Consider the following 22,777-nt stretch of genomic DNA (forward strand, 5'->3'; position numbering starts at 1 on the left):
TTCCAAACAAAAATCTAAAATAAATATTTGAAACAGAATCTATTTCACTACCTATCGTAAATACCTATCTGACTTTCAACCATCATCCAGACACCATATTAATGGAAATATAGGACTAAATAAATAAAAAACACATCATCAAGCGAAAACATTCCCGTACTCCAGGCCCTTAGACCGTTTGCAAAATAATTGAAAATTTAACTAAAAGTTATGTTGAATTTTTGATGATTTATTTTTCTTTCTAATAATTTGTGTTTGTTGATTTGTTATTTTTGTATTGAATCCATTTATAGGAGAACCTCTATCAATGTGATTTATTCACATAGTTTTGCAATAGCAAAAAATTAAATAGAATTCGCCCCATGTTTACTCTTTGAGGCATTATTTTTTACCAGAATTCAGAATTTAATTCTGTTTTTATTTCTTTTTTTAATTTGTGATCAGGAAAATAAAAAAACTGAGAGTTAAAAAGAATCCTCTTGTGTAGTTGAGAATGAAAGGATTTTTAAATTTTTTTTGAAGTTGTTGTTGTTGCTCGTTTCAATCAGCTCCGTCACGGTCCCAAAGCTTCTTGCTGCAGGATAAATTAGAAAACTTTTTATTTCGTTCAGTTGGAATTTTATATTTAATTTGTTTGATTTTTGTTGTTATTGAGCAAAAGATTTGTTTTTTGTTGTATTATTTTTATCAATAAATTTTTTTTTTTTTTTATATTTAAATTTTAATTAATTATACAATTACAACGAGTATGAATTCTGCTCTATATTTTATTATTAGTATAGGTTTTATTTGCATTATCATTTGTTTATATGAATTTTTTATGATTTCTGCCCGAATATGTGTCTAAAATATACAATTTCTTTTTATTTAATCTTATTCGTTTTATATTTTAAACTTGAAAAAAGAAAATTTCATTGAATTTTATTTTTAAGAGATTTATTTTTAAAACACAAAATTTCAACTTATAGAGAACGTATTGTCAAAAACTTATGTAACATTTTACTATTTTTGTTTTATAAATAGATATTTTCTATAATAGTTTTTGTTTGTTTAACGTTATATGTAGGTTTTAATTTTTATTCTGTCAAGTATTTGATTTAGGTTTTTTTAACTTCAAATATTTGTATTTGTTTTGAAGACTTAATAGTTTTGTTTTTGAATTTATTGTTTCTGTCTTATTTTGCTTGATTTTGATTTTATTTGTATCCTTAAAACTTTTTTAAAATAGGATTTTGTTTGTTTTTATTTTTGGAACCCCTATGATTTTAGCGCACGCATCTTGTTTTTCTTACAATCTTATATTTCTTTCATATTATTTTCTTTTTGCCTATAAAATTTAAATTTATTAACTATATTTGTTTTTGGTTTTATTTATATATTCTATTTTTAGTTTCCATAATCATCAATAAATGTATCGATAATGTAGCGTTTTACTTCATTGATTGAAGTTCGAACATTCGAACATTGATGGCGTTCTTGGTTATCGGGCAATACAAGCAGTTGTTGAAGTTCACCCTAAAAATTAGAATAAAGTATATACAAAAATATGTTGTTAGTAGGGACTATTAATACTTAATAAATTAATTCTTGAAATGAATGCAAACACAAAAAAAAAAAAGAAAAGCATTTACATTTCAAACTTGATTTTTGTTAAGTTGGAATCTCACTAGAAATTATAAATTTGAGGTGATTTCAAGACATTATAATAATTTGTCTTTCCATAATAAAAAAAATCGACTAGTAAAAAGGTACGCAGACGCCACAGTCTACTTTTCTTTCTTACGCTATATTTTGGAGGCTGTTGAACTAAATAGAAGAGTTCCTTCTAATTTTTTTTTTTTTATAATCATTGTAAGAAATTTTAAGATACAAATTGAGTTACTTCAAATGAAAATTAAAATAATAATTTAATGCACGGAAACAAATGTTTTTATTATAATTAAAGTAAATTAAATTTGTTTAAACATTGAAAATAATTAAATACAGATTTTCATTAATGAGTTCACTGAGAACTAAATTCTATAAATTAATTGACGTTCTGCTCATTCAACAAAAACTATTTTGGTTAGGAAAATATTTATGTAGAAGGGAATTGCAAAATTTTATGATTAGATATTTGATTAATTCAGTGTTATGTCACAAATTCAGTTAGTTTAGCTCAGTTCACTTTTAATTTCACTCTAAGCTATATCTGCTCTTAAAATGTTAAAGTCTTCATATGTTATTTCCATAAGAATCTTTTGTTGTATGTCGACATTTATTAATTTTAGAATTCATAGTTTATAAAGAAAGTGATTGTAAACTTAAAAAACTTCTATGTCATGGAATCGAAGAGACTTAATATAAAACAATATAAAAAGAAGGGCCAACATTATATATAAACATAAAGTCTACGGAAAGATGCAGCTGGTGATTTGATTTTAAAATAATTACATTTTTAGTTGTTAAAGACTTTATTTTTAACTTACATAAAAATAATATAATTTCTCTCAGTACTCATCGGCTGTCTGATCTAATCAGACGTTTCTCTGTGCGGTACATTCTAATAAGCAAACATTCAAAAAAGAAATAGATCACCAACTTTAGTTGAAGACATTCATTTGTCTTTCAACGTTAAAAATCGTAAAATGAGTGCGGATGACCATAATCTTAAATATGGGCGGTTTACCCCCCTACAATGTCTTCCCGACTCAGACACCGATATTGAATGTGAAGAAGTGTTAGCTACTCCAGCAGTTAAAAAAATTAAAATACCTTCTATTTGTGTATTACAACAAACAACCCAAAGTATACACGCTATGCTTAAAGAAATTAAAGTCCATGACTATTGTATAAAAAAAATGTCCATTGGCATTAAAATAAACTGCAACAAAAGTGAAGACCATGCAAGTGTGTGTTCCCAACTAAAATATAAAAACTGGCAATTTTTTACTCATGACCTTCAAACAGTGAGGTCATTTAAAGTTGTTCTTTTTGGGCTCGATGAAATGCCAATTGAAGAATTAAAAACTGAATTGAACGTACTTGGTTTAAAATGTGAAAACATAAAACTAATAAAAAAACAATATGAAAATTTCCTTGATGTTTTCTATATAGTCTTTCTCGAACGCGGTTCAGTTAAGCTTGCAGATCTCAAAAAAAAAATTCCATCTGTATTTAAAACACAAGTGAAGTGGGACTTTGCCCGACGTCAAAAGCAAAAGTATACACAATGCTTTAACTGCCAGATGTTCGGACACGGAGAAAAAAACTGTCACATCAAGACCCACTGCGCGATCTGTTCTGAAAATCATGAAACAAGTAAGTGCAAATCAACCAATATCAAGTGTGCAAACTGCAGTGCAACACACAAGTCCAATGACCTCTCATGCTTGAGCCGTAAAACCTTCTTTGATATGAGGGAAAAGCTTTCTAACAAGAACAAACGTCAAACTCAAGTTCTTAAAACAATGCACCACACGCATCAGTCATCATATGAACCAAACACCTCTGATTTCCCACCTCTCTCAACTCACCGGAGAGCACCCATGCAAGTAAAACCGGTTTCTATGCCTGTTTCTGCTCCCACTGGCAGTGGTGCTTGGTCGAACAACAATACTTTTACTGATGATAGCACCAGTGCTCTCTTCTCTATGGATGAAATCAACCAGCTTACTGCGGAGATGATAATTTTGTTGGGTAAATGCAAGACCAAACAAGACCAATTTAATGCTATTGCACAATTAGCAATTAAGTATCTTTATAATAGTAGTAATAAGTAATGAATAGGACATCCATGAATATAATATGTTGGAATGCTAAAAGCATTCGATGCAAATCCATTGAATTTTTTGCTTTTCTTAAAAAGCATAATGTAGATGTAGGTTTAGTGTCTGAAACTTGGTTAAGTTTTAATGACAAATTAAATAATCAAGATTATGCTTGTTATCGTCTTGATAGAGATGAGAGAAGGGGGGGCGGTGTTGCCGTGTTAGTTAAAAAAACAATACGACATGAATTAATTCCAATTGTAAATACAAAAATAATTCAAAACTTGGGAATTAAAATACCTTTTGCTAATGGAAGTGCATTAAAAATATTTTCTGTTTATTTTCCGGGAGGTTCAGCTAGTGCGGAAAAACGTTTTCATTTGAATAACGACTTGAGAAAGATGGTAGGTATAAATGATAAATATCTTATTGGGGGTGATTTTAATTGTAGGCATAGAAGTTGGGGTTGTCTAAGAGCAAATACATGGGGTAATATTCTTGCTAGCCTTAACTCCAGGCATCAATTTGAAATTTTGTACCCTCCTCACCCAACTTACTATCCTACTAATAATAGATCAAACCCATCAACTTTAGATTTTTATTTAAGTAATATGCCTAATCTTTTTAACCAACCTATGGTCATACACGAGCTTAGTTCAGATCATTTACCTGTTCTTATAAAATCTTTTGATTCACCTATGGAAAACAAAAATGAAATATTAGACATTAAAAATGCTAATTGGTCTAGATATAAAAAAGAAATTAGATCCAAGTTGACATGTATACATGCACCTTCAATCGATGTTGTTGATCAGCAACAAATAGACTTTGCAGTTTCTTGTTTCACGACTGCTGTTGAAGAAAGTGTTGACATTTCAGTTCCTAAAAAACAAATATTATGTCATGACAGGGCCAACTTATTACCACCTAACATTTTACGTCTAATAAAAACTCGGAACAGCAACCGAAGAAAATGGATAAGAACAAGAGACCCTCATTATAATTCAGAAGTTAAGGTACTTAATATCTTAATAAAGGATTCAATTTTAGCTTATAGGAACCAAGCATGGAATCAAAAATTACAGAGATTAGACAAAGGGAGTAAACCTTTTTGGAATTTAGTCAAAATAATCAAAAAGAAAAATACGTATATTCCAGCTTTCAAAGTTGGGAATAATGTAATGATTTCAAGTGTTGAAAAAGCGAATGCCTTGGCTGAAACCTTTTATGTAAACCATTTGACTACTACAGGTATCCCTTGTAATACTACAGTTGAGTCAGTGGTCAGTGACTCAATCAATTTTATAAACTCAAGTACTGCAAATGATATTTATGGGCATGTTTCATTTCAAGACGTCAAAGATGTACTTATGGCACTTAAAACAAGAAAATCTGCGGGTTTTGATGGTATTAAAAATTTGTATTTAAGGAATTTGCCAAAATCGGGAATTAAGTTCTTACAACTCTTATTTAACTGTTGTTTGAAGGTGAGCTACTTTCCTAATGTTTGGAAAACAGCCAAAATAATACCCATTTTGAAGCCTGGTAAAAGTGCAAATTCACCAAGCAATTATAGACCAATAAGTTTATTAAGCTCACTAAGCAAATGTTTCGAACAGATTCTAAAAAGTAAACTTGTGTCTCAAGTGACTAGAAATAATATTTTACCGCTTGAGCAATTTGGCTTTAGGGCTCACCACAGCACAGTACATCAAGTTCATCGAATTACCAAACACATTAAAAATAATTTTAGAATGGGTAAAAGTACGGGCATGGTACTCCTTGACATTGAAAAAGCATTTGATACTGTTTGGCATAATGCATTATTACACAAACTTTTAAGACTCAATTTCCCAATGTACCTTATAAAGACCATTCAATCCTTTCTGTCTGAAAGGAAGTTTAAGGTTTCAATAAATAATTGGTTTTCTGAATCTTACAATATCATGGCAGGTGTACCTCAAGGCTCGGTGCTAGGTCCAATCTTATACACTATCTTTACCTACGACTTTCCATGTTTAACAAACTGTGATAAAGCTATATTCGCTGATGATACTTGTATCTTTTCATCAGATTCAGTTGGTTTCATTATTGAAACAAATCTGCAATCTGCTCTTAATGTAGTTCAAGATTATTTGTTTGATTGGAAGATAAAAATAAATGCCTCAAAGACTCAGGCTATCTTTTTCTCAAGAAAAAGAAAAGCCTGTTTCTTGCCAAGCAATAATCTTCAAGTTGGTGGAATAAGTACAGAATGGCGTTCAAGTGCTAAGTATCTTGGAGTTCATTTAGATAAAACTTTAACTTTTGGCTTGCATGTACAAGAAGTAATCAAGAAGGTTAATATAACTATCAAAACTCTTTATCCATTCATAAACCGCAAATCTAAACTGAGTAATGATAATAAGCTCCTGATATTTAAAGCAGTTTTTCAAGCAATTATGTTTTATGGTTCACCGTGTTGGGGGATATGTGCAAAAAGCCATATTCGTAGACTTCAAATAGCTCAAAATAAAGTTTTAAAAATGATTCTGAAGCTTCCATGGTCGTTTTCAACAGCTGAACTTCACGCTATGTCAAACATAGAACCAGTTCTGCAAAGAATTGACAAAATCAATGTACGCTATAATTTATCTTGTTTATCTTCAGATAACATATTGATTTCAAACCTAGCTTCTTAGTTATATATAATTATTATTGAAAGTACATTTTCGTTCTTTTTTCTTATTTTCCTTTTTAAGACTGATTTGTGATATTAATTTTATAATTTACTTTAAATTTAGTTATTTATTATTATTTTTCTATTTATTTATTCTTTATCTATTAATTTATTTATTTACTTATTTATTATTTATTTATTTATTTATTTATTTATTTATTTATTTATTTATTTATTTATTTATTTATTTATTTATTTATTTATTTATTTATTTATTTATTTATTTATCTATTTATATATTTCATTATTTATTTATTTATTTATTTGATAGCTAATTTATTAATGTATTTATCAATTATTTGTTTAATTTATTTAATTTATTTGATTTTTTGTTTATTTATTATTTTTTTGTTTATTATTGTTTGTTCATTAATTTATTTACTATTAATTTTTTTCTTTGTTTGTTTTTGAACTGTCTTATATATATTTTGTTATTTATTTATTTAATTTTGTTTATATATTTATTTATTTAATTGATTATTTATTTATTAATCTATTTGTTAACTATTTACCATATAATGAATATATGTAAAACTTTAAGTTGGGTTTGATTTAAATACCTCACCGCCCACCCTTCTCCTCTCTAAATCCTCAAAACAATTTAATGAAGGTTTTTATGTAGCTTTTCCTTCAATATACTGTTAGTTGCTTTTCATTACTTGTATTCAAAAATTTATTATTTGTCAGTAGTAAGGTAGATTTATACCGTAACTCTGTAAATTGTGCAATATAGTTTAAGAAAAAATGTAAGAATATTCTGCTACAATAAATACAATACAATACAATATAATTTCTCTTGTTAACATTTTCCGTTTTTAATAAATTTGTAGACACTTTAAATAAATAAATTGGGTTGCGCAACAGTCCGTGGGGAACCAGGGCCTAGTGACTTACAACTCTCAACCATTCCTGTGTGCGAGTACTGTTGTCAGGAATGGAAGGGACCTACAATTTTAGGCCGAATCCGAACGGCCAATTTGAGAAAGCACTTTTGCATGACAAGAATTACTGTTGAAGGGTTTTTCAATTCCTCGCAAGAAGCAATACCCGCGAAAATTATTTTTTTTAAAATTAAGGTGGCACAGCAGGGATTGAACCCAAGACCCTTTCCATGACAGTCCAACGCACTAACCATCATGCCACGGGTACACGGGTAGACACTTTAAGCAGATATAATATAACAAGGACTAAACAATGTTTATAGACTTTACGGACCATATTTCGCTAACAATATTTACTTGTTTACATTATTCTAAGCCTACAATTAGCTGCTTAGAACATGAATTTACTACCACTCACTTTCCCAGACTATGATATTTCGAGAAATGATGAACCCCACCCAAATTCTCAGATCAAGCAAAATATCTATAGCTGAGCTGTAGCCCAAACACACTAAAGAGATCCAAAAAAGCTCATGTCGCATACTACAACATTTAAAACTTAAAATAGGATCTTCAGTAGAAACTGTGGACAAATCATAAAATCGTATTGTGGACGTACAATGCAATGGTAGAAGGCTCTGGGAAAATCTTAAAATCATAAAACCCTTACAAAGGTACGAATAATGTTATTTTTAGATGCGTAATTGGAAGCAGTACTTAATTTTGTTTTACAATTAGCGAACACTAAAAAGGTTTTATATACCTTTAAGATGCCAAAGACACAGTGTGAGCATTAGGAAAAGAGGGAAGGGTTGAACAGGAGGTGTCGGTGTACATTGATTGTAAATTCCTGAACATTACAATGATAGGGAAAGATAGAGCGTGGCAAGGCGTTCCACATTCGCGTAGCACGGCTAAAAATGAATCTCTGTACGTCATACAGGACCATCATGGCCGATGTTGGGCTAAAGGGTAAACTGATGGGAATTCCTAGAAGCGCGGGTATTGCGGTTAAAATTGTTAAAGGGGAGGAATGCAACTGGCTATTTCACTAGAGAATAGTCCGTTATAATAACTTTAAAAAAGGGTGAGACAAGAAACTTTAATCGTAACATAACGTAATCGAGTTGATGATGTTAATGTCGCCAATCATTTTAAAAGCTCTTCTGTGAATACTGTCCAAGAGGCTAAAATAAGTCACTGGAGCACCAGTCCTGAGATGAGAGTCATATTCAATTTTCGGAAGTATATAGGTTTTGTATATTGAAGCCAGATCAGACGGAGAGAAAAAATTTCTTGCAACGTCTCAAAAAACCTAGACATCTTGCCTCATTTTTGATGACATCGCGTATGTGATCGCTCCACAAAAGGTGGTTGCTAATGAACATTCCGAGGATGTCAAGATCTTCCGTTTCGTGATGCAAGTGCCACTCATAGCAAAGAGAATTTATCTCGCTTTAACGATACAAGACAGCATTAAGTTTTCGAAGCATTAAATTCCACACGGTTTTTTATTTCCCGTTGTACAATGCTGTATAGGTCGGAATTTAATGGCTTATTATATTTTACCGTTGTAGTTCCACATCCGAAGAGGAGGGTTGTGAGTCTCGAAACGAATATAAAAAGCTAAGAATGCTATCGTAAGCGAAACAATGTATTGGATTGGAAGTAGCAGACAGGAGATCATTTAAAAAATGAGGAAAAGTGTCGGAGAGAAAACGGAACCCTGGGGCACAGGGTTTCAGACTTGAATCCATCCAAAACAACTTGTATTGAACGGTTCGAAAGAAAATTTCTAATCCAACGAAGAAGAGATTCGTCGATACCGAAAGCACGCATTTTCGGTAAGAGAGCAAGGTGCCAGACTTTATCAAATGCCTCTGAAATATCAATGTGTACAATGTGTGACACATAATTCAGTCAACTATATCTTTATGAACTAACGTCTTGAAAAAGAATACTGGGGTAGGTGCTGGTTACTTTTCAAAAACAATTTATTCCGCCAACTCCTTTAGAATACCCGGTCAAGTAATGTTTTTCAAGCCGATGTATTGGCAATGGAAAACACAGCAAGATAGGTTTCAATGATGGCGCAATTACGGACTGACAACCGTTTCCATTGATGGCGAGCAGTAATAAAATCAATATCTGCCACCAAAATCAAATCGAAGCTTGTAATCTGTTGCCAGTCATTTTTTAGCTTACAGAAAAACATTAGACTGCGCTATGTACCAGGTCACCTCGATGTACCTGGAAATAAGGACGCTGATAAACTTGAAAATGAAAGTTACTAAACTGGTAAAAAATACTCCAGTATTGTGATGAACGTAGTACCCGCTGCATAATGTTCGTTGGACTGTCATGCGAGAGTTCTTGAGTTCGATCTAGTGAAAAGTTTTTCCACGGGTACTGGCTCGTACGAGGAATTGACAAATCCTCCAAGAGTAATTCCTGTAATAAAAAGTGCTTCCTCCAATAAGCCGTTCGGACTCGGCCTAAAACTGTAGGTCTCCTTCATCCCTGATAGCATTACTAATTTATTTATTTATTTAATCTAATGAACAATGAAAAATCCCTGAAACCTGAGCCAAAGCCAGGGAATTATGGCCCAAATTTGACAAAAGCAAAACCCGTTCGATTATGCACTTCGACAAAACATTTCCACGATATTATTCTTAGCACAATAAATGGCCACAAATACGTCTTCTCGACGGCGAACGTATGTATGCCAAGGGTGTAACGATGAGAAGAAGTAGAGGACACTACTCACTTCCCATGTCACTGCCCAGAATTGTGCCACGCAAAATACAAATTCCTAAGAAAATACTTCTTTAATAATCTGTAGAAGAACTCGAAGTCTTTGAAAAAAAGAAAGCAACTCTTGATTTAATCAAAATCTATTAGTGGCTGAAAATTGAAAACAAATAGAATCATAGGTTAAACGCTCACTTTTAAAGAAAGTTATAAGAATTTCAAGGTTATAGCTAAATCAATCACCAGCCCATTTAACTTTAACCTAACTATCATTCATTTACAAGTATTTGAAAATTATTCAACTAAGTGAATGAATCCTCATACATTTTTATTGATAAATTTGTAATATTTCAGAATTAAAACTAAACTCAGTTTATCGTTAAAGGGTTTAAATTTGTTATAATTTTTTTTAAATAAATTTACGAGGTCAATTTTGCCCTGGAGATTTTTATTATAAAATTTGATAACCTTAAAACCGCATAAAACTTAAAAAAAAATCTAGTGAATAATTGAGTAGGTATTAAAAAAAAATAATAAAGACCTCGACTTAAATTTAAATCACCATTAAACCAAAATAAAAAAAAAAGTATATTTTGACCAATATCAAAACCACAAATGTATTAAATTTACATAAACAATAAAATAAACAGCTTTGGCCATTAAACGGTCCATTATCCTCATCATCAGATATGTATTATGTGTCTATTTTATTTCAATTTTATATATTTGTTCCTATTTTTAACAATTAAATATATAACTAGCTATTTTAGTATTCCTTACAAACATTTAACTATGTGTGTATCACCTTGATAGGTTTTTAATTTGAACTTCCTGTTCGCTTTATTTCTCTATATACGTATCTACCTATACAACACAAAGTTAAAAACAAAAAAAATAAAAATATCTGTGTTGTATGTATTCAATTACATAAAAAACCTATAAAATATCAATTTTTTGTTCAAACAACACTTTTTATGCAACTTTAGTGAAACAATAAATTTCATATGCAAATTGAACATCAGAATGTACATTCATTCCGCAATTTTTACTTCCACTGTTTTCCTATTATGTTTTTTATTAGTTTTATTGGTGTACCTATATTCCTACCTACCTCTATATATTCTTTGTTTTCTTTTATTTTATTTTATTTTTTGTGTAATATTAATATTTTATTTTATTGAATATAATTTGAGGGTACGTTAGGTATATGTAGGTAAGGTAGATATGTTTTAATACTCACGCTGAATCCACGTCCAATTTCAACATCAGCATCGTTTGGCAGCGAAAACAATCGTTTTGAAACAACAAAACTGTTTGTCCATGTGCAATCAACATAAATAGATATAAAATCTCCATTTTGAAAACTGTAAAACAGGATAATAATGAAAATTAATATTCGTTTTCCCCGAAGAGCTTCCATAAAAAATAACAATATCGAAATGAACAAAATAAAACAATAAAAATAAAACAACATCACAAGAACAACAAAATAAAATATATAATTAAATTCCGCAACCTCTTCACCCAACCGCGCAACGCCGGCCGCCTTCTAAAAGAAGATCCTCTTTTTTATTGACGGTCACAGGACACAACGACGATAACAAACCACTGTAACATGGTCCTACCATGTCATGAACACACAGTACGTTAGGTACACACTCGCACCTTCCGCTTTGTGTTTATACACATTTTCAAAAACACACAACTCTAGCTTGAGCCAATACGGGTGCAGAAAGGTACCCATCAGGCCTACATCCCCAAAACGCTTTTGAACCGAAAAACCAATCAACCCCTAACGCATTTCAAACAGTTAACCGTGGTTATACCCTCACTTAAGGTAACTCCATACGACCATACTAAAGGTAGAGGTACTTACCTGATTGAAACCTGATGCCAGCGGTTGTCGTACAATTGGAATTTTACAGGTAACATTTCGGTGGTGTTATCTCGCTCCTGGAATAGCCTTAGGCCGTCGACTGAGGTTTCCACATAAAGGTTATGGCTGCTGTTACGTATGGAGAATACTGTCGATGTGGATTTTGTATCATTCTGGAAAAAAAGAAAAACAAGAAATAATTATTATAGATTGTTTTGAGATTAGATTTTACTTATAGGAAATAACCTTAAGGGATTTGTTAGTACATTTCAATTATATTACTATTTGTTAGAAATTATAACTGAACAGCTTTAAAATATATGCATATAAATTTTAAATCGTTATTTTAAAATGTTAAATACAAATTTAAATTTTGAAACTGTGTACTCTTCTTTTTAAATAAAAAAATGAACCCAAACTTCTTATCGGTTGAAAATTCCTTGCAACTTTATTGTGTCTATAAAGGAGAAGGTAGAAAAAAAATACTGCTTTGTAAAGGGGAGATCAATGTACTTGGCTCCGTTGGTGAGCTTGTGGACTGGCTGACAAGATTGTGCGATTTATCACCAGTGGACTATTTTTTTAAGGTTATTTAAAGTCATTTTCCTCGCTATAACCCCGATCGATTGACCGTTAGACATAAGTAAGGCTGCAATTTCTGCAAAAATTGGTAAAAAATTGGGGAAATAATCTTTAAATTATACTGGCAAACCCTTATCTTTCTAATATTTTTTAAGCGTTTTATTTCTTCTTGAAAACCAAACTTATGAAAAAAAGACAGTATACTTTTGCAAAACCATCATGCACTTACTTGTGTTTTACCTGCATTCTATGAATGCAAGAATTGAATTAGGGACAACTTAATTCTTCAAAAAAGTATTGTTTTGATTGTGTGACAGAAAAAAAACTAATATTGTCAAAGTATTTGCACACAGAAATGGTTGGGAGGTGTAAGTCACTAGGCACTACGTTCTTTACGGACTGTTGCGCCACGTAATTTATTTATTTTGTATTTTACTTTAAAAGTTTTCCGAAGAAAAGAAGAAGAAATATGAAAGCATCGAAGTTGGAAATCAAAATTACTATTGTTAACTTCCCATAGGAAGTTATTGTATTGTGTCCGATTTGTCGACTTGAAAATTTTGACATTTCTCGACGTTTCAATGTCAATAGAGTCGAAATAAAAGATTTTTGGAAAGATGTCAGTGCGTACTTTTTTACGTCCGTATGTCGAGACGTTTTTTTCGTTGTCCATAGCCCAACAACAACTAGATATATATACTTCAATAATAAATTTTGTTTTAACAAATTGATTTCCGACTGAAATATCTTTTCAATAATTTGATATTATGGCTTTTTACTTATTTTACCTTATAAGACATATGGTTTTTAACCTTCGGTAACATTTTGAGAAAAATCAAGTTGACAGTTTTTTATAAAACATAGAAACCTAAAAATAAATTAATAAAAGTTGGTAAAAATTGATTTTCGCCTCATACATCTTTTTAAAAATTTAAAATATGTTCTTGAAATTAGTTTTATTTTATAAAAAAATAGATATTGTTTTCAACATTCAGTTTCAGTCTTTTTTATAAAAATATAACTTCTCATACAAAATTAAAATCCACAAAAAATAGTACCCAAAATTGGTAAAAATTGATGTTCGGTTCTCGATATCTCGTGAATAATAGAAAACATTGATTTCAAATTAATTTCATTCATCCAATTTGTATTTGTATTACAAATAAAAACATTAAGGAAATTCTTCTAAAGTTGGTAAAATTTGGTTTTCGAATAAAAATCTCGTTAACCAAAATACATTTGAAATCAAACTATTTCATCATATGCAAACATTTTTAATTTTTTTAGAATAAAGAATTTTTTGACAAAACACGAAAACCTACAAACCTTTTAAGCAAGACAAATCGATAAAAGGGATGGGAAGTTATCAGTGTGGGTCGCATCTCAGCTTCTTTTTGCATTGAAATTATTCTTTAAAACAAAAAATCAAAAGCGATACGATGATTCGACGATGTTACAATGAAAGTAACAAAAATGTGTAACCCTTTTAATACTGCTAAATGCCCATTTTTCACTGTCAGTTTACCATTTTGTTAAGAATTTACATAAATTATAAATCTATAAGCACACAACTAAAAAATCAACAAACTATACAAATTATTTATTAACTAAAATTATATTAAATATGCTTCTGCTGAGGCATGAAAGCGTAAGCCCTAATTAAATATCGGAAATTAGTATTTTTCATGTATGCTTGCATTCAATAAGGGTTGTCATAGTGTCATTTCAAGAATAACAAATCAATACTAATGTTTTAAGTACAAAAATATAAAAATGATAACAGGATTCAAATAAATAATATTATTAAATTAAAACTGTTATTTTTAAAATTCCCTAAAAAATTGTTTTTTTTTTATTATGTTGTGTCATTTATTTGTTTAATTTAACTTATTTATTCCAAAATATTTAAAACCCCTTTTTATTATTATAAAGATCTGGCCAAAACTGAAAAAGAGTACCAGTCTTGAGTTTATTGATGATCTGGCTTCCTAAATTATTATTTTTTGATTGCATTAATGTATGGCTATGTTTTCATGAAAATTCAAAATTTGAGATTTATTTAAGACTAGTTAAATAGACCTCGCATGAAACTTGATGATATTCAAAACCATTACATTACAACTACTACTACTCAAAATACAATTTTGGATAGTTGATTGGATAAAAGCTGTAAGCTCGTCTTCTTATTTGAGACAGATGTAAAAAAAGTTACTACACTTGGGGCTTCAAGTATGATTTTTAAGTTTGCAACTCAAAAATATTGATTCAATGAATTCCTTTTGAGTTCTATCTGACACTTGCCTATTCTTTGCCTATGTTTCCTGAATTATTAAGGGTAGTAAAGTCCACAAAAAAGTATCCGTTGATAGAAATATTTGCACTACTAAGCCTTGAAATAAGATGTGCTTGTCAATGCTTGAATCATTACTAACATTCTTTAGTTTTTTCTGTTTGTTAGTTTTGTACGTTGGTAGGTCGAAGGTTGATTTAAAAATTACATCTTGAACATTTACTTCGCCGCGCCGCTTGAAGAATTGTAATCTTATGAAAATTGTGCTAAATACGAACTTTTGATCGTTTTATAAGTGGTAAATCTTTCTGCATTTGTTTTTTTTTTCCAAACACTGCCATCAGGATAATTAAACCTTCTTAAAATTAAACAACTTTATATTTTTAGGTTGTTTTAAACCCGATCACTTAAAATTTAAATTTTAAAAGTATAAAGTGGAATTCTGCTAAAAAAACTTATTTTTCTAAAACGATTATATTTCCACAATAATTGAAACGACTTTATCTTAATTTTTAAAATATGTAATTAAAAATTAAAATTATTGTATGTAAAAAAAACACTTTCTTTCGCCTTTTTTTTTGATTCCAAATAATTTGAAAAACAAAAACAACGTTTTAAAAAAAACACATTTAAATTATATACTTATAAGATGGCAACTCTTTCATCAAATAAGCTCCATTCCAAAGGACACCGAGGACTTCCCAACTTAATATTCAACTCAAAGGTATTTTATATGAAAATTATGTTTGAACACCTCAGCACTAGCAGCGCTTATGTTTACTCGAGATATACTCTGGCTTCACTAGATGATAGTTAAACACATGAATTCATTTTCCAACCAACGCCATCACACATTAAAGTGGCTGTATACATACATAGGTGCATATCTACACCCAGCGACAAAAACAATATATCGGGAAGTTACAGAACTCTAAATGTTCATTTTCAATTTCATATATAAAAAGTAACATTAAAAATAAATTATGTAGCGCAACAGCCATTGAGAATCAGGCCTAGTGACTTACAACTCTCAACTATTCGTGTGTGCAAGTACTTTGTGTCAGGAACGGAGTAGATCTACAGTTTTAAGCCGAATGGCAAAAATTACTCTTTGTCAATTCCTAGCGAGAGCCAGTACCCATTAAAAACACCTTTGGATGGCTCAGGCAGTGATTGAACTCAAGACCTCTAGTATGACAGTCCTAAACAAAATATAATATGTTCATTAAATTCCGACCTAAACAGCATTGTACAATGTGGATTAAAAAACGGCGTGGACTTCAATGCTTTGAAAACCCAATGCTGTCTTGTATCGTTAAAGCGAGATATACTCCCCTTGCCATCATCCATGGATAATGGCATTTGCATCGTAAAGACTGAACATCTTAATATACTCGATATGTGTATCACCAACAACCTTTTGTGGAACGATCACATACGCGATGTCACCAAAAATGATACAAGATGTTGGGGTTTTCTAAGGCGATGCAAGAAGTTTTTCTTCCCCTCTGATCTCGCTGTTATCTTCAAAACTTATATATGTACGTCCAAAGCTTGAGTATAATTTTCATTTCTGGGCTCGTGCTCCTGCAACTTACTTAAGCCTCTTGAACAGAATTTAATGTAGAGCATTTAAATTAATTGGTGATGACAACATCATAGGATCATTTAAGTCGCTTAAACATCGTCGTAAAGTTTCTTGTCTCACGCTTTTTTACCGTTATTTTTACGGTTTATGCTCAAGAGAAATAGTATGCTGCATTCCTCCCCTTAAACAGTTCAACCGTAATACTCGCGCTTCTAGGAATGCTCATCAGTATACCCTCGAGTCAAACTTCGACCGTACTGTCAAGAACAGAGATTCGTTCTTTAGCCGTACTACTATTTCACTTAATTTTGAAATGGATTATGGGCCTTCAATTAACGCGATTTGAAGTTTTGAAAGAAGATGAATGTAATTCCTTCATGGTTTCAAAAAATTCGTTTAAGAGTTAGTATGATTTTTTAAAAGCAAAAATAATCACATACAATTCAGAAAAATGCATGCAAAATGATTCATGGTCAAATTAAAGACCACGAAACGTGGATCAGCTGTATAAACCAATGTTGCCAAAAAATAATAGCTTAAAAATTACCCTTTATATATTTTTGAATAGCTTGGTTTTAAAAAGAGTTACTAAAGCTTAAGTCACTTTCTAGTTTGAAACTAATAAGTAAAGAAGTATTTAATTCCTAAGAAACTTTTTAATGACTCGTGAATATAATTCATAAAATAATTATTGCCTTATGATTTAAAAAAATGTAATCCAATGTAATTCAAAATGAATTAATTAGCTTTCGGATAAATTCTGATTAGATTAAATTATTAATTGGAAAATTAATATGCTAGCACGATTATTTTTATGATTCCCAAACACCTTGAAAACTTCATTTGTTAATAATAAAATAACATTACATTTCACATTACTAGCACATAAATGTACAGAACACAGCACCTATGAGCGACTAGACTATGTATGGTGATAACAACACAAGACATTAATACAAGACAGAAGGACAGAAGAGAAAGAATTATGTATTCAAAACAAGCTTTTTATAATCTACCAACTAGTTTATGAATTAAATCAAGCTAAATTCATAAGTCACTTTATAAGTTGTAAACTGATGTTTTTTTTTTTTAAATTCATAAGTACCTAACTTCCTCATGACTTAAAATACTGTAACTCCTAAGTCACTTCGTATAGGCAATAAATTACTTCTTTATTTTTTCATAAGTCACTTGGAAGCTTATGAATTATTTTCTTTTAAATTCGTATGTCACTTAATTACTTATGAATTATATTTTTTAAATTCACAAGTCATCTTCAGACATGACCTGAAACCAAAGACTACGAATTCGTAGCAAGAACATAACTTTGTTGAAAAGTGTTATTCGTTATTCATAAAATGTAGGCTCTTGACAGCTTATATGTCAAAACATATGCATAATAAAATACTTAAATAAAATTAAAAGAATTGTAGAATTTAATAAAAATAAAAACATGTAAAATAACAGATTAATGGACGGTTTATTTTTTTCGTCGCTGGGTGTACATATATCGTATAACCACATAAGGGCATGCATGCATGAGTATAATGAAAGGACCCACAGAAAAATGAACTTCGTGTTGGAGCTTTTATGAATTGGATAAGCATCCAATTGATTTTTAATTAATTCAAGACATAGATAAAGAGATTTTGTCGGGTTGAGTTGAGTTTGTTTCTGTTTTTATTATGTAAACTGTGTTAATTAATAAAATTGTATAATTGATTTCACCTTTGGGGAACAAAAGAGCGAGAGTCCTTAACGAAAGTGGTGTGGTCTTTCAATGAACTTGGATTAATTACTTTTAAATAAATGCACAGTTACATATTTATAATAAAATTATTAATTAACATCCTCACACACCACTTCTGTTATTTTTTTTTATAATTTTGTATTAATTGCATTTTGTAGGCTATGAGCATTCGCATATGTGACAATTAAGTGAGTTCATGTGTTGGAATAAATTGGTAATTAAATGAAATTCATTCGTTGTCTTTATTCTTTTTTTTTATTTTTTTGTTTATTTAAAAACGTGTAAATCGAAACAAATTGAGTAAAACAAAAGAAGTGAATTAAATTTGACTCAAAAGCTAAAACTTGGATTTAATTATTCCACGAACTAAATATTTATGATAAGTTTATTTATAAATGGTATTTTTTTATTTGAAAAGTATGAAATAGGGAGATAGTTTTTTTTCCAGGAAAAATTAAATTGAGTTAAAAATTAATGCTAATTTTATATCATTTCATATCACCCAAAGCTGGTGGAAATTTGAGATATGTAAATTAATTCTGCTGAGTTAATTTTGATGTTGACCTCATTAGGAAATTCAGGGAATTTGAAATAGATATAGAAATTAACAGAATATTGGCAGAGAGACAACAACAAACTTTAAAAAAAGGGTAATTCAATGATATGCGTCAATTCTGATTTTTATATTAAAATTTCGAAATAATTTGGGTTGGGTTTGCTTCTATCTATTAGTATTCTTACCTTTCAATATTGTTGGGATGATGTTATTCTTAGACTTTGAAAATTGAACAAAGTTAGCTACTTAAATGAATCTTCATGTACTTAGTTAGATATGCTTTTGAATAAGTTATGGTGCTGGCAGTGGTCTTTTTCACCAAATTACAAATTGTAAATTACAAGTGCCTTTTTAACAAATTTGAAGAAAAATTGATTTTTTCTGTTTCACGAGATAATTGTGTTACAAAATTGTGGTTGTAGATTACAAAGGGAAATTTGTAGAAATTTCATTATTTGCGTTTCACCAACGTTTTTTTGTTGTAGTTTACAAATACAAATTTGTAAAATAAATTTTTTTTTGTAAGTTTGTGTTCCACCAAATCAAATATATTTACAATTTTGTGCAGTTTATGAAAATTTCTTACAATAGAAAGATGATGTGTAGATTTCATTACAATTTGTAATTTGCAATAAGAATATTGTCTTCCAGTCTAAGAATGTCGTTACGTCGTCGCAGGCATAGTAGCACCGATAGTGTTTTAAGTGACCATTTCGTGCAACATATACGTAGACGAAGAAAAATGTTTCAACCGCGTATAAATTATGAAATTTCTGATACTTTTACATCACAAGTTTCGCTTGGATCGTGTAAAGGCGGAGGAAATAATAGGACAAATTGGATCAATAAGCATTGACTGAAAAAAAACTTTTCATTGACATTTCATTAAAATTCCGTGAGATCTTATATTTTCAAAAATTTGTTGCCACTCCATAACCTTGGCATTGGCGTTACAACGTTCGAAAATTTACCGAATAACACATCTTTTTTCTCACATATTAAGTTTGCATGAACAAATGTATGTTGTTTATTTATAGCTAACTTCTCTGCCCGCCGACTTACAAATTTGTGAAAACAAATTGTAGTTTACAAGTCTGGAAATCAAACTGTGAAACTGTTTTTCTTTTTTTGTAATTAGAAATTACAATTTTTCCTTTTTTTGTGTCTCTTTTCTTACAAATTTGTTGGATTGAATTTTGTAGTTTGTGAAACAGAAAATCAGTTTACAAATTTGTAACTGTAGTTTACAATTACAAATTTGTGATTGTAATTGTAATTTGGTGAAATAGACCACAGGTTAAGACATTTCTATTTTATACCAGCTAAGCATTACAAATCTTGCAACTCATAAAAAGCTTATAAAACACCCCGAAATAGGGAACTCGTGTTAAATTTTATATAAGTTACGATATTATGATTTGGTCTTGATGGGGCTGCAATAACTTAAACTTCTGCGTCCCTGGAATATAACGTCTGAAATTATTTAATTTTTTCTTCATGTCCTTCTTTGAATTTTTTTTATAAACAAGTTCAGTATTTAGATGTTGATGCTATTTTTTTTTCATGTGAACTAAAAAAATCAAGGAAAATTGTTAATGAATGCAAAATTCAATTTTAATTTAAGAAAATTGAAATCAAGAAATTATGCCTGAAATAACCGCATTTAAATTTCAAAATTGTTTGGAATTATATTTTAGAAATTAACATTCATTTTTCAACGAATACTAAGGGAAGTTTGTGGTTGCTGAAATTCAAGGCGAGCAAAATTATTTCCCAAATTCTGAAAAGTGCCTAAAACCAATAATACAAATTTCCAGAAAAGAAAAGAAACATTTATATAAGTCTGGAATGTACATCTACGATACTTGAATACGAAATGAAAACTCGCGCAGTGTGAACAGGAGCGTTGTCATGAAGAAGCAACACACCCGCTGCGAGTTTACCCCGTCCTTTCTTTTTAATTTCCTCCCGCAAATTATGCAAAGTGGAAGCGTAGGATTTGGCGTTGATGGTTTCACCTCTTTTTTTGTACTCAATGAGTAAGATTCCCTTTGAGTCCCAAAAAACTGTGGCCATGAGCTTCCCGGCAGACGGAGTGACTTTGAACTTCTTCAGGGGGTTCTGTTCCTTTTTTATGCCACTGCATGGACTCTTGTTTGCTTTCAGGGTCATAGTGGTGAACCCATGTTTCGTCCCCAGTAACAATCCGATGCATAACACCGTCCGCGTTCTCACTACACATCTCCAAAAGCTCTCTACAGCATGCGATTCTCACTTTTTTCTGAGGCGCTGTGAGCATTCGTGGCACCCACCTTGCACTGACCTTTGAAAGGTTAAGATGGTCATGAAGGATGGTGTGAATGGTACCAGTCGAAAGCTTGGTGATCTCTGCCATCATTTTCACCTTTATTCAGGCATCCTCGAGAACAAGTTTTTCGACTTCTTTGATGCTTTCTCCCGTACAAGCACTAGCCGGGGCGCCGGAGTGGGGGTCGTCTTCAATGCTCTCTCTGAAACGTTTCGAAACGTCCGAATTAAATACTAATCACAAGAAACTTAAGAATCGTTCAGATATAAATTCAGAGTTGGTCTTTTTGAAAGTTAGCAATTGCTGCAAAAAGTTGTCGGAATCATTTCTAAAAACTAATGACAATCTCTTATCTTTGCAATAAAGGTAGATACTATATTCTTAAAGATAGCTTTAAATTATATGCGTTGTCTTGAAAAGCTTACGTAAAAAAACCCTTTACAATAGAAATTAATATTTTTATGTTTTTCCTCATTTAATGGCCTGTCGGTTGCCGCCATTGGTTCGATCAAGTTCAACCTTGGAATTTTAAGATTCTTCAAATTCTAATTCTTCAGAGGCTTTTTTTATAGGCACAAAATTAGTTTTGAATTGGTACAAGGAGGTACCCTAAAAGAACCGTTATTTACTTCTCATTGGAAGTTATTGTAATGGGTCCGATTTGTCAAATTGAAAACGTTGACATTTCTCGACGTTTCAAGGTCCCTAGAGTCGAAATAAAAGATTTTTAGAAAGATGTCTGTGCGTGCGTGTGTATATACGGTCGTACGTCCGTACGTCAGTACATTCGCTCAAGAACCAGAAGGGATATCGACTTAAAATAAATTTTGTAATACAGAATAAGGCAAAAAGATGCAGAAACGGCTCTCAAGAAAATTTCGTGGGTGGTTTGCTTACCACAGCAGTTTAAAATAAGGCGAACATTTTGGTTAACCCTAAATATTTTATGTATATTTATATAATATATTAGCGTGATGACAAATAAGCATATTTTTTGAACAAAATCCAATTAACGGTTTTTTATAAATCAAAAAAAAAACTGAAAAAAAATGTGTCACCCTGAAAATTATACGAATAAAAAATGATTTTATCTCAAAAACAATTTTGTGCGACGAAAAAAAACGTTTTTAACACCTGGTAAAATTTTGAGAAAAATCGAATTGACAGTTTTTTTTAACAAAAACTTAAAACTTCGACTCAAATATCTTTTTAAGAATTGGAAATTATGGCTTCCAACTAATTTTAACTTATAAGAAATATTGTTTTCAACATTCTGAAAAAAATTGGGAAAAATGGAATTGACAGTTTTTTTACAAAAAATAAAAACTTAAACAAAATAATTAATAAAAGTTGGTAAAAATTGATTTTCGACTCATCTATCTTTTCAAAACTTTGAGATATTGGCTTAAAACTACTTTTATCTTTTAAAAAATATTATTATCAACATTCAGAAAAATGTTGAGAAAAATCAAATTGATAGTTTTCTTACCAAAAATATAAACTTAAAAGTAAGAAAGAAAGTAAAAATTTACTTTCGACTCAAATAGTTTTTCAAAAATTTTAAATATTGTCTTCAAAGTTTTTTTTATTTTGCACAAAATATTGTTTTCGATATTCAGTAGTTTTTTTTTATAAAAATCTTACAGTCCGTTTTTTCATAAATCTACAAAAAATAGTACGTAAATTTAGTAGAAATTGGTGATGGTGATATCTCTCAAATTAAT

The 22,777-nt window shown here is 30.5% G+C and overlaps 1 protein-coding gene across 2 annotated transcripts in view; it reads right to left on the bottom strand.

The window, feature by feature from the left end:
• Positions 1–422: 422 nt before the first annotated feature.
• The window catches only part of LOC129941415 (serine-rich adhesin for platelets), a 184,068-nt gene continuing 161,713 nt past the window's right edge, over positions 423–22,777 (bottom strand). For both annotated transcript variants that reach the window (XM_056050037.1, XM_056050036.1), the window contains exons 6-8: positions 11,980–12,152; positions 11,344–11,467; positions 423–1,515 (exon numbers count right to left, since the gene is read on the bottom strand). In XM_056050037.1, the coding sequence (XP_055906012.1) occupies positions 1,387–1,515; positions 11,344–11,467; positions 11,980–12,152 (426 nt within the window). In that variant the 3' untranslated portion in view covers positions 423–1,386. The remainder of the gene's footprint in view (positions 1,516–11,343; positions 11,468–11,979; positions 12,153–22,777) is intronic.

This window comes from Eupeodes corollae, chromosome 1 (assembly GCF_945859685.1).
Source record: "Eupeodes corollae chromosome 1, idEupCoro1.1, whole genome shotgun sequence".
NCBI classification, from domain to species: Eukaryota; Metazoa; Arthropoda; class Insecta; order Diptera; family Syrphidae; genus Eupeodes; species Eupeodes corollae.